Genomic DNA, 16,137 nt, shown 5'->3' with positions numbered 1-16,137 from the left:
CATAGCACTTGCCACTGCTGTAATTTTACGTTTATTTGTGAATGTCTGAATTACATCCATCTCTCCCAACTGGCTAAACAGTCCATGAGAGCAGAGCCCATATCCGCTGGCTTATCATGATACCTCAGGGCCCAGCACAATGCCCAGTGAAGCAAAGACACTCAACAAACATTCATTTGATGTATGAATCAAGCCATGAAGATATTTATTTTCCCAGTGATATGAATTATGCCACTCCTCCCCTAAAAGGCAAAAGTAGCTTCATTTTTAAACAAATTGTTCTAATTCATACTTTATTACATAATTTTCCTATTTAATCTTTACAATAATGCAGCAGGAGCACACATTCCACGTAAAGAAACTGAGGCACAGGGAGTTACAGAATTAGTTCAAAGTCACATACCTGGTAAGTGATCCATGGGGGACACAAACCCAGGTCTGTCTGATTCTAAAACTCAAGTTCAAAACTACTATATGGTACTGCTGCCCCATAACACAAGTTAACTCCTTAACACAAAGGCCTCAGAGATAGAACTCATTTCATCTGTAAAATGAGTTTTCAAATAATTTCATTTCCCTGTAAATCTAGATAAAAATTGGTTTAATTTGTAAAATACTGATCCATGGAGAGAATGAAACAAATAAAAGACTCTGTGCAGATGCAATTTGACAAAATTATAACATGTACCAAATGCCCCACTTTTCTGTCATTCAGGATCAATGACACCGAGCATGAGGGAAGAAACAGAGATTGGTGGAGATGTGATCATTTAAGGTAACCCGTTCCCTAAATTTCATCCACAGATTATAAAAAACATTTTGAATTATCCAAAAAGGCCTCACCACGTCAGTGTTATTTCTCGGTAATGAGGAGAGGTTGGAAAAGTAACACAAAGAATGATTCCAATTCTCAGGACTTAGAGAAGGGAAGTGAGATCAGCAACTGGGGAGCACAGCTCTCACTGGCAAATGTAAGGAAGATTGTTTCTTCAGGTCAGTCACGGCGATGAGACGGCCAAGACGCTTGTAAGGAGCCAGGAAGGATGAGAAGGCAGGCTGTCATTTTCTCTTTATTGCATGCTGGGGTCCCCAAACCTGTTAAACCCATGATTACAGGTAACAGGAGCAACTGCTCCTTGATGGTCACTCTGGTGTTCCCTGAAGTCTCATATGTTTTTTGAGGGAGCGAGAGAATACAAACTGACCATACCAGAGTTGGGAACTAAGTCATCTAATGTGTCCTCTAGATACATAACTAGAGTTTGACTGATGTGGCTTTCTGTGTTTAATGCATAACAGGTTCTGCCAACTCTTGGATCCTCGGAGAACACTGTGCTTTCAAAGCAGCTGGCTTGACTTTAAAAACATCTGGATCGTAATATACAATATGCACAGGAGTCCTGAAATGGGAGAAAAAAGAATTCAACCTGAAATAAGATGAAGAGAAAATGGAACTAACATTTCTCAACTATCCACTCTGTGTTAGGTGCTATGATAGTATCGCATTTTGATTTTCATAAGCACCCCACGAAACAAGAATCGTGACCTCTACTATACAGATAAGGAAATGAAGGCTCTGGGAAGTCATAAGAATGATCTGCGGTCAAATCCAGATTTGTGTATCTGTCAGATTCCAAAACCTTTGCTCCTCCCACAGAAAGTAAATTCTGGAAATTTCTCAATAATTTGGAAATGTTAAAACAAGCCAGGCAGTCCTCTGGTGGACTTACAGAAATCAAATTTTTTAAGTTTCCACTCTTAGCACCTTACCACCAAATAATAACTTTGCCACCAGGATAGAACCTTGAACACTTGGTCTCACTCTTCCCTTTCCTTTCTCAATGAACAAAGGATGAGCTTCATTTCATTTGATGTTGAACTTTACTTTTTTTTTTAAAGGAAAAACACATTGTAAAAATTTAAAAATATTTTATTATATAAGAACTAACATATTTTCTGTTCCCCGAGCTCAAGACTTCTACAACTTTTTCAGCGTTTCCTAGGATTTCCTGAAGATGCTTAAAAAGGGGGATCAGATATTATCCCTTGAAGGTAACACATGAATTGAGGTTCAGGCAAATTAAGAGGTCTTCTAAAAAATAAACAGGAAGTAGAGGCAATTTCTTCTTTGTTGAATATATTTTCTTATTTTTTTGAAATCAGTCATACATGGACATGATGAAAAACATTGAAAAACACAAAAGTCTAATGAGTGAAAAATAAGTCTTTCTCCCACCCCAGTGTCCTAGGCCCCCAAAAGTAACCGCTGTTACTAGCTTTTCTTATACTCTTCTGAGATATTATTGGCATATGCAAGCAAATATATGGCACATAGGTATTTTTTTCTTACACAAACTGCAACATATTATGTGCTCTGTTCTGTAACTTGTTTCACTTAACAATATGTGTTAGAAAATAATCCCATATCCATACTCACAGAGTTGTCTCCCAGATCTAAGTTTCAATACTAGTCCACTAAACCTTTAACTGTCGCCTTATATTTATGGTAAGAAATGGTAAGACCATAGATTTGTTGCAATAAATGTAACAAGTGAGAGGGTTTTGAAAATTTCTTGTATTTCTACAATTCTATTTCTTTATTAGGTCAACTTTTCCCTCTCCCTGCACCCTCAGCCTTTCTTGTCCCATCTTAGCCTTAAATTGACATACCTTGTATTTGGATTAGCTAGTTCCTCAATTCTGGGAGATACTTTGGAATGGATAGCAGCATAGGACACTGGCCAGTAGGCACCACGGGCAGGTAAATAATCTTGATGAAGAGGCTTGGCCTTAGCTAGAGCTATTATTCGAGGGCTAGGTGTGGCTAGCAAGGCAGCGCGGGATACCTATAGTGGAAACAAAAAGACAGAAAAATACATCCCAGAGTTCACCATGTCTCCCTCTCTTTACAGCCATATCCCTCATGGAGTCGCCACCATTTATCTCCTGGATTACTGCAACAGACTCCCAACTGGTCTCTCTGCTTCCATTCTTGCCCCTGTATGATCCCGCCTTCACACGGCAGTTACTGAGGGAGAAAACGAGTATTTTAACAAGTGCGTTCCATGAGCCAGACAGTGTCCCATGTGATTTACCTGTATCGTTCCCACTTCATCATCATAACAACTCTATGAGGTCAGTACTTTCTGAAGCCCAATTCAGATCATGTCACTCTCAGGGTTTAAAACCTTCTAGTGGCTTCCTGTTTTGCTAAGAATAACACAGGCTCCTTGCTGTGGCCTAGAAGGCCCTACATGATCTGGCTGCTCTCCCACTCCTACCTCACCTTCCTCCCTTTCCACCTTGATCACTATGATCCTAGCCACACAAGGCTCCTCTGGCCCAGCTCTCTTTATCTCAGGACCTTCAAACTTGCTAGTCCTTCTGCTTGAAATCCTCTTTCCTCAGTCTTGTCACGGCCGCCTCTTCATTATTCAAGTCTCTAGACTCAAACATCACATGGTCAAGTTGTTCTCCCCTGAGCATCCAAGATAAATTAGCCTTTCTAATTACCCTTCTCTACAGCGCTTATTTAACCTTCTTCATAAGACTTACCGACACCTGACTTAACTCATTTATCTCATTGTTGGTATGTTTATCGTCTGCTTCTCCCCATTGGAATATAAGCTGCTTCAGAGAAGTACTTGTTTGTCAAAAGCTAGAATAGGCTCTGGCACATAATTGGTGCTGAATAAACATATGCTGACTGACCGATCAACTCTTTTTTATCTTACTTGGAAAACCTCATCTACCAGGTTGCCTTTCTATGATGTTGCTTTATTGGTAAAATAGGAAGGCTGACACATAGCTACTATTCTCTCTCTTACATGCTCATTCAAAAGAATTAGGACGGACAATGAACACCATTCAGTGGCCCTGAAAGTGTTCTGTATTACCTTGGTACAGATTTGTTTTGGGTTCTAAGAGTTTGATTGTCTGCAGTGGTATCACTTTAAAAAAGAAAATATATATATATACACATTTTTTTGTGAGGAAGATCAGCCCTGTGCTAACGTCTGCCAATCCTCCTCCTTTTTTGCTGAGGAAGACTGGCGCTGGGCTAACATCCATGCCCATCTTCCTCCACTTTATATGGGACGCCGCCACAGCGTGGCTTGCCAAGCAGTGCGTCAGTGTGCACCCGGGATCCGAACCGGCGAACCCCGGGCAGCCACAGCGGAGCGCGCGCACTTAACCACTTGCGCCAGCTGGCCGGGCCCCCAAAATATATTTTTTTAACCCCCAACAATCCTAACAATTAAAGAAAGAAGCCTGTAATTCTCATTTTACATACCAAAAAACTGAGAATAAAGTGATTTGCCTGAGGGTCACAAGGCAAGTCACTTTAGCAAACTCAAGACACTCTCCCAAGGGTTTCTGATTCCCAGACTAGTTTTCTTTCCTAATAGAATTCCATATCAAATCCTCAGGTTCCTAGAAAGAGGGTAAAATTGGTCCAACCTCCTTTGGCAACATGACTATTGGATATTTATTGAAAACTCAACTGGGATTCAGCACCAAGTTGCCACTACAATGAATGGAGGGGAGTGTCAAGAAGGAAGAGAGAGGGAAGCCTCTGAATGCACCAGGCTCTGTGCTGAGCACCATGCCTTATCTATTATTACAAGTCATAACCATCCCCCAAGTGGGAACTGTTATCTTTACTCATCTTGCTCCACCCAACTTCAAGGTCATCCCAACTTTAGGACTTTGACATGTCTTCTTCCCATTACTAGACTATTCTCTAAATATTCTCAGATCTTCATTTAGCTGACTCCTTCTCATCATTCAGGTTTCCGCTCAACTACCCCTTCCTTAGAGAGGCTTTCTCTGACTGCCATATGCAAAGTAGCTAATAATTCCCCACCCCCACCCATAGTCACTCATTTCCTGTTTTATTTTCTTCATAGCACTTATCACTACCTGACATTATCTTATCTGTTTACTTATTTTTTGTCTCTCACCATCTTGTTCACTGTGCATGGTGCCTGGCATACAGCAGGCATTCAAATACTCATTCAATGAATAAGGCTCAGGAAGGCTGTCACAACATCATAAAGCTAGTAGTGGTGAGGCTGGAATTTGAACTCAGCTCTTACTGACTCCAAAGCCCATGCTTTTTGCCCTCTACCTCCCAGTCTTTCTCCACATCTTGCAGCTAGGTCTTCTTTCCTGCCACAGACCACTCATTCAAGATTCTCTTTTCCAATGACTTTGGCCTTTGCCCTATAGAGGCAAAATAGCACCTTAGGAACAACCAGAAAGCGAGCTGAAGGATGCCAAGGCAGTGATGGCTTACAGGACGGATGGGCATTTCACTTCTTTCTCTCTCATAGCATAGACCCTCTATCTTGATCCTTGGTTGGGCAAGGTCTACAATTCTTGGAGTTGCGACAGCACTCAAGGCAGAAATTGAAATCTTGGTTTCAATCTAGGGGAGAAAAATAAAATAGTACCTGTAGGTATCAAATAATAAACACTGTCTCGATCAAGGTTACAAAGTACGGTCTGATCTCTGGACCAGACTTCTCAGCAAATCCAGCAGAAAGAATGAGAATCTTGTGGTAACCTATGATCACAGCTGAAAGGATCAATTTCCATCTTTCTCAAACTAAGTTGTATGGATTTCAACGCAGCTTTTCAAGACCTTAATGTTAAACTAAAGATAGGGAGGAAATGGCAATGTTACATATTGACTAGGGAAAAAATGGCAATGCTGATTTGTGGAGTGATAAACTCAGCCAAGAGGGAAGGCTCAGCCTCACCACATGAGAACACTATAAGGGGGAGAGCTCTGCTTTGTTCTTGCTATTTTTGCCCTCTTGAAACTGGGACTCATGTTATCACAAATCCCCCAGCTCAAAGTGAATTTAAGTGGCTCTCTTCTAATTGGAACAGTTAAGAAAAAGAAAGCAAAGCCAAGAGAAAGAAGGGCAGAACCATATAACTCCATAGACAATGTTGTACTAGTCCCCAAGTCACTCCTCACTATCTTAATTGTGGAAATGTGTTCAAATTACATGGTCTTCTATTTAAATTACTTATATTCACACTTAAAATTTACCACAAGACTTTGAGGAGGAATATAATCAATAATTGGAAGTAAAATAGGGTTTCACCTGTGGGTGGGAAAATAATAAACAAAGTATATTCCAAATCCCTTTTTGTGTTGTTTAAAATATTGATGATGATACTAACACTGACAGTGTTTTATATGTATTAATTCATTTATTCCTCACGTAGGGTATCATTTTTATTTCTATTTAACTAATGGAGAAACCAAGGTACTGTGAAGTTCAGCAATTTATTTAAGTTTATAGTTAGTAAGTGGCAGAGCTGGGATTCAAACCTAAGGTACAATACTATGAAGTACTCGCAATTAAGCATTTCAAAGGAATAAAGCTCCTATCAGGCTCTGGGAAAATCAAAGAAATATATGACAACCACTGCCTTCAATTAAGGCTTACTATTGAAAAGGAAATAAAACAATCATTCATGAATTCAATTGATTAAACAAATATTTCTTAGCCAATTATATTATGTAAGACACAATAAAGAATAATAAAACAGTCCCTCTCCTTAATTTTCAACTTAGAAGGAATCACAGACCTATAGGCAAATCATTAAGATTATTGGATATCCATAGAAGAGAATAAATAAAATTTTGAGAGATATCAGAGGAAGGATGGAAGAATCGAAGAAAGATTCTCTTTTCAGGGATAAAGAGACATTAGATTGGACCTTGAAGGAAGGATCAGATTTTGACAAGCAGAGGGAGAAGGAAAGACAGGGAGGATGAAGGAAGGAAGGTGGAAAGGAAAGTCTGAGCACAGAGGCAAGAAAGCAAGGAGCAGATTGTGTCTGGTTATGCAGGAGATCAGGCTTGTAAATGCATTTGAAACTAGATTAGATGTGGCGGGCATTCTTCATAGCCAGCAAAGAACCATCAAATCTTTTCACTAGAGAGAAAGCATGATGAGAGTTGGAGATTAACCTGTCAGGCATGTGTGAAAAGGACTGAAGCAGGGACACAGGAAGCCATTTACTGCCCAAAAAAGAGAAACAGGGGTATACATACCCTACCCCATTCTAAAATATTTTTTAAAGTTACAATAATTTAAGCAAAATGATACTTGCACAAAAAGAGATCAACGTAACCAAATAGAGGAATTCAAAAATATAATCTAGTACAGTGTTCTCAAATTTTTTGGTCTAGGGGCCGGCCCGGTGGTGCAAGCAGTTAAGTGCGCGTGCTCCACTGCAGCGGCCCGGGGTTCGCCGGTTCGGATCCCAGGCGTGCACCGATGCACTGCTTGTCAGGCCGTGCTGTGGTGGTGTCCCATATAAAGTAGAGGAAGATGGGCACGGATGTTAGCCCAGGGCCAGTCTTCCTCAGCAAAAAAAAAAAAAAAAAAAAAGAGGCAGATTGGCAGATGTTAGCACAGGGCTGATCTCCTCACAGGAAAAAAAAAAAAATTTTTTTTTGGTCTAGAGACATTTTATACTCTTAAAAGTAACTGAGGGTTCCCCAAAACTGAGACATTTAAGAAAATTTATTATTTCATCTTAAATATAATAAACCCATTACCTGTTAATATAAATATTTTTATGACAAATAACTGTATCTCCCAAGATAAAAATGAATTGTGAGAAGATTGGTATATTTTACATTTTTGCAAATCTCTTTAATATCTGGCTTAAGAAGATACTGTTGTTTTGGTTGAAGTATATGAAGAAATCCAGCCTCACATAGTAGCTGGAAAAGAGAAGTGTACTTTAGAAGCCTTTTCACATAATTGTGGATATTCTTCTTTGATACTACAATAAAACTTGACAAATGGTAGTTTTTTAAATATCTGTTGCAATGTACAATCTAAAATTATGTCAAGGAAATTTTCATACTCCATTATCTTAAAATCCTTTTGTCTACCTTGCATATTGAATGAACCTTTTACTCATGCACGATTTTGAACTTGCGGGTTACTTAAAACGATCTGGGCAAACTTTATACATACCTGGGCCACATTTTTGAAAACCAATGCCTTACTATAAATAACATTGTGGTATATAATCACTGTGGCAGTGAATAAATAAAGACTTGGACAACAGTAGTGGGGGGAGTCTTATCCCTATTTTATATAAAAATATAATTCAAATATATTGAGGAATTAACTACTTTAAAAAGTAAAAGTAATCACAAAAATATCACAAGGCAGTGGAGGTGACCAGTGGTGTGCAGGTAAATGTTTAACAGCTAGCTCCTCAGAGAAAAAACACTGAGTTGTAGTGCTTGTCAATTTCTGTGGTTACCAGAGAGGAAGAGGGTGGGGGACGACGAAAGAGGTAAAGGGGCACATGTGTACGGTGACGGATAAAAACTAGACTATTGGTGGTGAACACGATGCAGTCCATACAGAAGCTGAAATATAATAATGTACATCTGAAACTTACACAATGTTATAAACCAATATGACCTCAATAAAATAAAAAAAAACCTCTAGAATTATAAATAGAATAATAAAACTTGCAAGCTAAACTTAAAAGCCTAGGAAAGGAATAGATTTTTAATCTGAAATTTAAAAAATTGACTATTCCTTATTTAAATCTAGAGCATACCTCTGAAGTGTCTTTTCTGCATACAAAAACCATGCTCCAGGATACCAAAAAACTCACATCATTGGGTGTGGCAGTTGTTTTTCTTAAGTGGCTATAAATTCTTTGCCACTTCTCTCATTGAGAGGTGGGGTTGTGTCCCTGCCCCCTTGAATCTGGTCAGACTTGTATCTGCATCAATGAACCGAGTATGACCGCAGTGACATTACGTGACTTCCAAGGCCAAATCATAAAAAAACATGCAGCTTCCACCTGGTTCTTTTGGAATGCTCACACTCCGAACACTCTATTTTAGGACATTCCTTCTCAGAATACAGCTGCCATGCTGAGAGAGGTCTAAGACACATGAGGAGGCCATCTGAAGGTGCTCCTGAAGATACTCCCAGCTGAGTCTAGCTTTCAAGTTATCCCAGGCTAGGCACCACACACAGGTGTTGTTATGGACTGATTGTTTATGTCCCTCCCCGCAAATTCATATGTTGAAAGCCTAACCTCCAATGTGATAGTATTAGGAGGTGGGGCCTTCAGGAGGTAATGAGGTTTCCATGAGGTCATGACTGTGGAACCCTAATAAATGGGATTAGTGTCCTTACAAGATATGAGGAAGAGAGATAAAAACTCATTCTCTCTCTCTCTGTGCTCACACAAAGAAGCAGTCATGTGAGCAAACAGCAAGATATTGGCTGCCTGCAAACGGAGAAGAGGGTCCTCATCAAGAGAGAGTCTGCTGGCAGCTTGATCTTGGATTTCTGAGCCTCTAAACCATGAAAAATAAATGTCTGCTGTTTAAGCCACCAGTCTATGGTATTTTGTTATAGCAGCCCAAGCTGACTAAGACTGGTGTGAAGGAGCCTTCAGCCCCCTACCATTTCAGACACCCAAGCCATTAGAGATATCCCAGCTGAGGCCCCAGACACTAGCAGAGACAAAAAAGCCATACCTACTTGCCCTGTCAGAATCTCTGACTCATAAAATTCTTGGGCATAATAAAATGCTTGTTGTTTTATGCCACTAAGTTTGGGGGTGGTTTGGTACGAAGCAACAGATAACCAAATCAGAACTTTAAGGATGCGTCCTCTGTACTGGTCCTAGATTATCTGGAATTTGTTTTCTGAGCTGATTAGATTTAAAGGTATTAATGATCCTATTGCCAGTGGTTAAAAAAAAAAAAAAAAGCACTGGTAGTCCATGGCATGCAATGGCAAAACAGAAAGCAAGACTTTGGGAGACTAAGCAGCTGCTGCCAGAGAACATTTTAGGGAAATAAAGAAGTATAGTGGGGTTGGTTGATTGCTTCTAAGTGCACTGAAGAATGTGAGGAAAGAAATGATCAGCTCAGGCCTTTAAATTCCCACCTTAAGGTCTGGGTAGGGACCAGAAAGTTTTCACGCCTCCCCTAAAAGAAACCCTTATCATCTATGGTCACAGGACTGAAAATTCTGAAACCAAACTCAAAATCTAATTCTGTGCTTGGGTGAATTACAGTGTAAACTGAATCCCCAAACTTTTACGGTCTCCTATATTAAAGCTAAGGCAATGATTGAGAAGGAAAGGGACCCTGAAAATTGGAATGAGGATATAAGGGCAGATTCCAATGAAGCTGGGGACTTGAAACCCCTCAACACTGATGAGCCTTCCTTACCAAGAGAATCAGCCCTTCCTCCCCTGCCTGAGGAGGTCAGATTCCCCTTGCCTGAAGAACCTGTAACAGGTTCCCCTTAAGGAAATACCTTCCAGGGGACTGCTGACTTACCCCTACTCTCTCTCATTGCTTCTAGGTCTACAACCAGACCCAAGTTTCAACTGCCATAACAGTCTTCCATAGACTTCTCCATCAGCTCCCATACTTGCTTAACATCTAATTCTATATCATCATAGTTGTTCTGCTTCTCTGTTCAAATCCTGCCTAATACATTAGGCACAGGGGAGGTAGTCAGAAAAGTTCATTTGATGAGAGGGGAAAATAAACAGGAAGAAAAGGAAAATACATACCTAGAAATGAGGGTAGCATGTTACAGTTACAGACATGTTACATGTTACAAAATCAACCAGGAACTGTTTGTTTCACACGGACCCACTTACGATTTTTGGAGGAACATAGTTTGGATTTATGCCTTTGGCTATTGAGAGTCGTAATATCCGGGGAGAAGGATCAGAGATTTGAAGAGACTCTTTTGTTAAGTAATCACTGAAGGGCCTATATGCAAAGGGAACATGAAATATTACAATCATGGGAGGAAAAATAACTGCATTTTTCATTGTTATAAACAACCTTCAATCAATTATATACATTGTTTCTATCTTAGGCACATCTTTTGTCATAAACATTAGTGCTCTTTCTACCAGATTGGTGTTTCTCAAAAATTTTTTACTATGATCCACAGTATGAAGTACATTTTACACTGTGATACAGTATATGCAAATCTGTGTGTGTGTGTGTGTGTGTATGTGAAACAAAATTATCATGAAACAATGCTTGCCCTGAGCAATGTATTCTGATTTTTAACATTTCACTTAAAAAAAACTGGAATCAATTTCATGATCCACTGATGGGTTGAGATTTGTAGTTTAAAAAACACTTCACGAGAGTGACGTCAGCATCATGGCGGAGTGAGCTTTCCCGTGAATTCTTCCCCCACAAAATACAACAAAAGTAACAGCCACAGACCAACAACGGAATCCCAGACAGTGAAAAGCTGGAGCGGAGGGATCCACACTGCCGCACATCTGAGAGCGGAACGTGCTGGGCCCCGGGAGGAAGTGGGGAGAGGTAAGGAGAACTCCGCTCCCTCCCCATCAGATCAGCGATCCGGTCCGCGCGGCTCCCAGAGAGGGGGGAGGGGCGGCCCTCGGCGGGAAACTGTAGCTCTTCGGGCTCTCTCAGCCAGTGGGAAACTCCCGCACAGAGGGCTCAGAGGAGCCACAGGGCTACCATCAACATCTGAGCAACCCGGAGAGCGGATAAAGAGGGGCAAACGAGAAGCCTCCCACGTCAGGGACCCAGAGGGCAAAAGAGAGAGCTCCCCCCTCCCCGCAACCCGGAGTCTGCAGCTCGACCAGATCTAGCGGTCCGAGGCAGACCTGAATAAACTGGACTGGACCCGTGGATCGCAGTGGGGAAAAGAAACAAAACAAAACAAAACAAAACTGCGGATCGCAGCAGAAAAACTGGGGCAGAGCGCAGGGGGCTTAGACTACACAGCCCTTTACCACCAGACAGTGGCGGCAGGTGGAAATTGCAACCAGAGACTTCCAGGATGAGGAAAATCAAAACCAACACAGGAACCACAATGCAAAAATATATGAAATCACCAGACCAGAAACAAAATGACAAGCACCCAGAAATCAACCCTGAAGACACAGAAATCCATAAACTAAATGACAGAGATTTCAAAATAGCTATCATAAAAACACTCAACGAAATACGAGACAACACAGACAAACAATTAAATGAGATTAGGAGTTTCTTCACAAAAGAGATTGAAATCATAAAGAAAAACCTATCAGGGCTGATGGAGATGAAGAACACAATGGAGGAGATAAAGGAGAATCTGGAATCTTTAAAGAACAGAGCTGACAATATGGAGGAAAGAATTAGTACTTTAGAGGATAGGAATACAGATATACTCCAGATGGAAGAAGAGAGAGAACTAAGACTAAAAAGAAATGAAGAAAGACTCCAAGAAATATCGGACTCTATTAGAAAATGTAACATAAGAATTATAGGTATTCCTGAGGGAGAGGAGAGGGAAAGAGGAACAGAGAGCCTATTCAAGGAAATAATAGCTGAAAATTTCCCAAATCTGGGGAAGGAGCAGGAAATACCAGTAAGCGAAGCCAACAGGACTCCTATATATATTAACAGACAAAGGCCTTCACCACGACACCTAGTGGTAAGGCTAGCCAGGGTCAACGACAAAGAAACAATATTAAGGGCAGCTAGACAAAAACAAAAAATAACGTACAAAGGAACTCCCATCAGGCTCTCAGCGGATTTCTCAACAGAAACTTTTCAGGCTAGAAGAGACTGGAATGATATATTCAAAATACTAAAAGACAAAAACTTTCAGCCAAGAATACTCTATCCAGCAAAAATATCCTTCAAATATGATGGAGAAATAGTAACTCTCCCAGATAAACAAAAGCTAAGGGAGTTCATGGCCACGAGACCGCCACTACAAGAAATACTCAAGAAGGCCCTCAGGCCTGAAAACAAGAAGAGAAAGGGAACACAAAGCTTGGAGTAAGGAGAAAAGTAGGTAGACAAAATCAGAGAAATAGTAGATCTTTACCGGAATAGGTTAGCAACCACTTAAATACTAAACTCAAAGATCAAAGGAAGAAATTCACCAAAAATAAATTTAACCTCATCACTGTAAACACACAGCCACAACACAAGATAGAATAAGGTATAACAAGAGCAACTTAGAAGGGGAAGAGGAAAGTGACTGAATTGACTTAGTATAAGGAAATAGGAGGCTATCAGATAATGGACTATCTCATACAGAAGATTTTTCACCCAAACCTCAAGGTAACCACTAAACAAATAATCAAATTAAAACCACATATGATAAACAAAGAGAAAACTAGAAGAATCATAAGACAGAACAACCAAACTGAATTGGCAGTCCAAAACAAATGGGACAAGAAACAAAGGAAATGCAAAAGAACCAGAAAATAAGTGACAAAACAGCAACATTCAACCCTCATATTTCAATAATTACCCTAAATGTAAATGGATTGAACTCTCCAATCAACAGATACAGAGTGGCAGGATGGATTAAAAAGCAAGACCCAACAATATGCTGCCTTCAGGAAACACATCTTAGCACTAAAGACAAGCACAGGCTCAGAGTGAAAGGATGGAAGACAATACTCCAAGCTAATGGCAAACAAAAGAAAGCAGGTGTTGCCATACTCATATCAGACAAAGTAGACTTCAAGATAAAACAGGTTAAGAAAGACAAAGAAGGGAAATATATAATGATAAAAGGGACACTCCATCAAGAAGACATATCACTTATAAATATATATGCACCCAACATAGGAGCACCAATGTACATAAAACAACTATTAACAAACCTAAAAGGAGAAATCAACAACAACACAATAATAGTAGGGGATCTTAACACCCCACTTACAGCAATGGATAGATCATCCAGACAAAAAGTTAATAAAGAAATATTAGACTTAAATGAAAAACTGGACGAGATGGACCTAGTAGACATATACAGAGCACTCCACCCAAAAACAGCTGACTACACATTCTTCTCAAGCGCGCATGGAACATTCTCTAGGATAGACCATATGTTGGGAAACAAAGCAAGCCTCAATAAATTTAAGAAGATTGAAATCATAACAAGCATCTTTTCAGACCATAAGGCTATGAAACTGGAAATGAACCAGGAAAAAAAAACTGGGAAAGTGACAAAAATGTGGAGATTAAACAACATGCTACTGAACAACCAATGGATCATTGATGAAATTAAAGGAGAAATCAAAAACTATCTGGAAACAAACGAAAATGATAACATGCCATATCAAACCATATGGGACGCAGCAAAAGCGGTCCTGAGAGGGAAACTCATAGCGATACAAGCCCACCTTAACAAACAAGAAAAAGCCCTAATAGGCAACCTTAAATTACACCTAACAGAACTAGAAAAAGAAGAACAAACAAAGCCCAAAGCCAGCAGAAGGAGAGAAATAATAAAAATCAGAGCAGAAATAAATGATATTGAGACCAAAAAAACAGTAGAAAGTATTAATGAAACAAAGAGTTGGTTCTTCGAGAAGATAAACAAAATAGACAAACCCTTAGCCAGGCTAACTAAGAAAAAAAGAGAAAAGGCTCAAGTAAATAAAATTAGAAATGAAAGAGGAGAAATTACAACGGATACCATGGAAATACAGAGGATTATAAGAGAATACTATGAGAAATTATATGCCAACAAATTGGACAATCTAGAAGAAATGGATAAATTCTTAGACTTATACAACCTCCCAAAATTGAACCAAGAAGAAATGGAGAATCTGAATAGACCAATCACAAGTAAAGAGATTGAAATAGTAATCAAAAACCTCCCCAAAAATAAAAGTCCAGGACCAGATGGCTTCTCCAGTGAATTTTACCAAACATTCAAAGAAGATTTAATACCCATCCTCCTCAAACTATTCCAAAAAATAGAGGAAGATGGAACACTTCCTGAATCATTCTATGAGGCCAACATCACCCTGATACCAAAACCAGACAAAGACAATACAAAGAAAGAAAATTACAGGCCAATATCGCTGATGAACATTGATGCAAAAATCCTCAACAAAATATTGGCAAACCGAATACAACAATATATTAAAAAGATCATACACCATGATCAAGTGGGATTTATACCAGAGACGCAGGGATGGTTCAACATCCGCAAATCAATCAACGTGATACATCACATCAACAAAACAAAGAATAAAAACCACATGATCGTCTCAATAGACGCAGAGAAGGCATTTGACAAGATACAACATCCATTTATGATAAAAACTCTCAATAAAATGGGAATAGAAGGAAAGTACCTCAACATAATAAAGGCCATATATGACAAACCCACAGCTAACATCATACTCAACGGGGAAAGACTGAAAGCCATTCCTCTGAGAACAGGAACGAGGCAGGGCTGCCCACTCTCACCACTCCTGTTCAACATAGTACTGGAGGTTTTGGCCAGAGCAATTAGGCAAGAAAAAGGAATAAAAGGAATCCAAACAGGTAACGAAGAAGTGAAACTCTCACTATTTGCAGATGACATGATTGTATATATAGAAAACCCTAAAGAATCTGTTGGAAAACTGTTAGAAACAATCAACAACTACAGCAAAGTTGCAGGGTACAAAATCAATCTACAAAAATCAGTTGCATTTCTATATGCTAATAATGAACTAACAGAAAGAGAGCTCAAAAAGATAATACCATTTACAATTGCATCAAAAAGAATAAAATACCTAGGAATAAATCTTACCAAGGAGGTGAAGGACCTATACAATGAGAACTACAAGACATTATTGAGGGAAATCTACGATGACATAAAGAAATGGAAAGATATCCCATGCACGTGGATTGGAAGAATAAACATAGTTAAAATGTCTATATTACCTAAAGCAATCTACAGATTCAATGCAATCCCAATCAGAATCCCAATGACATTCTTCACAGAAATAGAAAAAAGAATACTAAAATTTATATGGGGCAACAAAAGACCCCGAATAGCTAAAGAAATCCTAAAGAAAAAGAACAAAGCAGGAGGCATCACAATTCCTGACTTCAAAACATACTACAAAGCAATAGTAATCAAAACAGCATGGTACTGGTACAAAAACAGACACACAGATCAATGGAACAGAATTGAAAGCCCAGAAATAAAAGCACACATATACGGACAGCTAATTTTCGACAAAGGTGCTAAGAACATGCAATGGAGAAAGGAAAGTCTCTTCAATAAATGGTGTTGGGAAAACTGGACATCCACATGCAAA

General features: G+C 39.4%; 1 protein-coding gene across 1 annotated transcript in view; it reads right to left on the bottom strand.

Annotated features, from left to right (window-relative positions):
* Window positions 1-202: 202 nt before the first annotated feature.
* The window catches only part of SPMAP2L (sperm microtubule associated protein 2 like), a 60,711-nt gene continuing 44,776 nt past the window's right edge, over window positions 203-16,137 (bottom strand). Inside the window, exons 6-9 of the mRNA XM_058547142.1 lie at window positions 10,696-10,810; window positions 5,300-5,431; window positions 2,671-2,846; window positions 203-1,400 (exon numbers count right to left, since the gene is read on the bottom strand). Coding sequence (XP_058403125.1) covers window positions 1,286-1,400; window positions 2,671-2,846; window positions 5,300-5,431; window positions 10,696-10,810 — 538 coding nt within the window. The 3' untranslated portion in view covers window positions 203-1,285. The remainder of the gene's footprint in view (window positions 1,401-2,670; window positions 2,847-5,299; window positions 5,432-10,695; window positions 10,811-16,137) is intronic.

The sequence above is a fragment of the Diceros bicornis genome, chromosome 8 (assembly GCF_020826845.1).
Source record: "Diceros bicornis minor isolate mBicDic1 chromosome 8, mDicBic1.mat.cur, whole genome shotgun sequence".
NCBI classification, from domain to species: Eukaryota; Metazoa; Chordata; class Mammalia; order Perissodactyla; family Rhinocerotidae; genus Diceros; species Diceros bicornis.
Note: the sequence above shows the minus strand (reverse complement) of the source record. Positions and strands in the feature narration are given on the sequence as shown.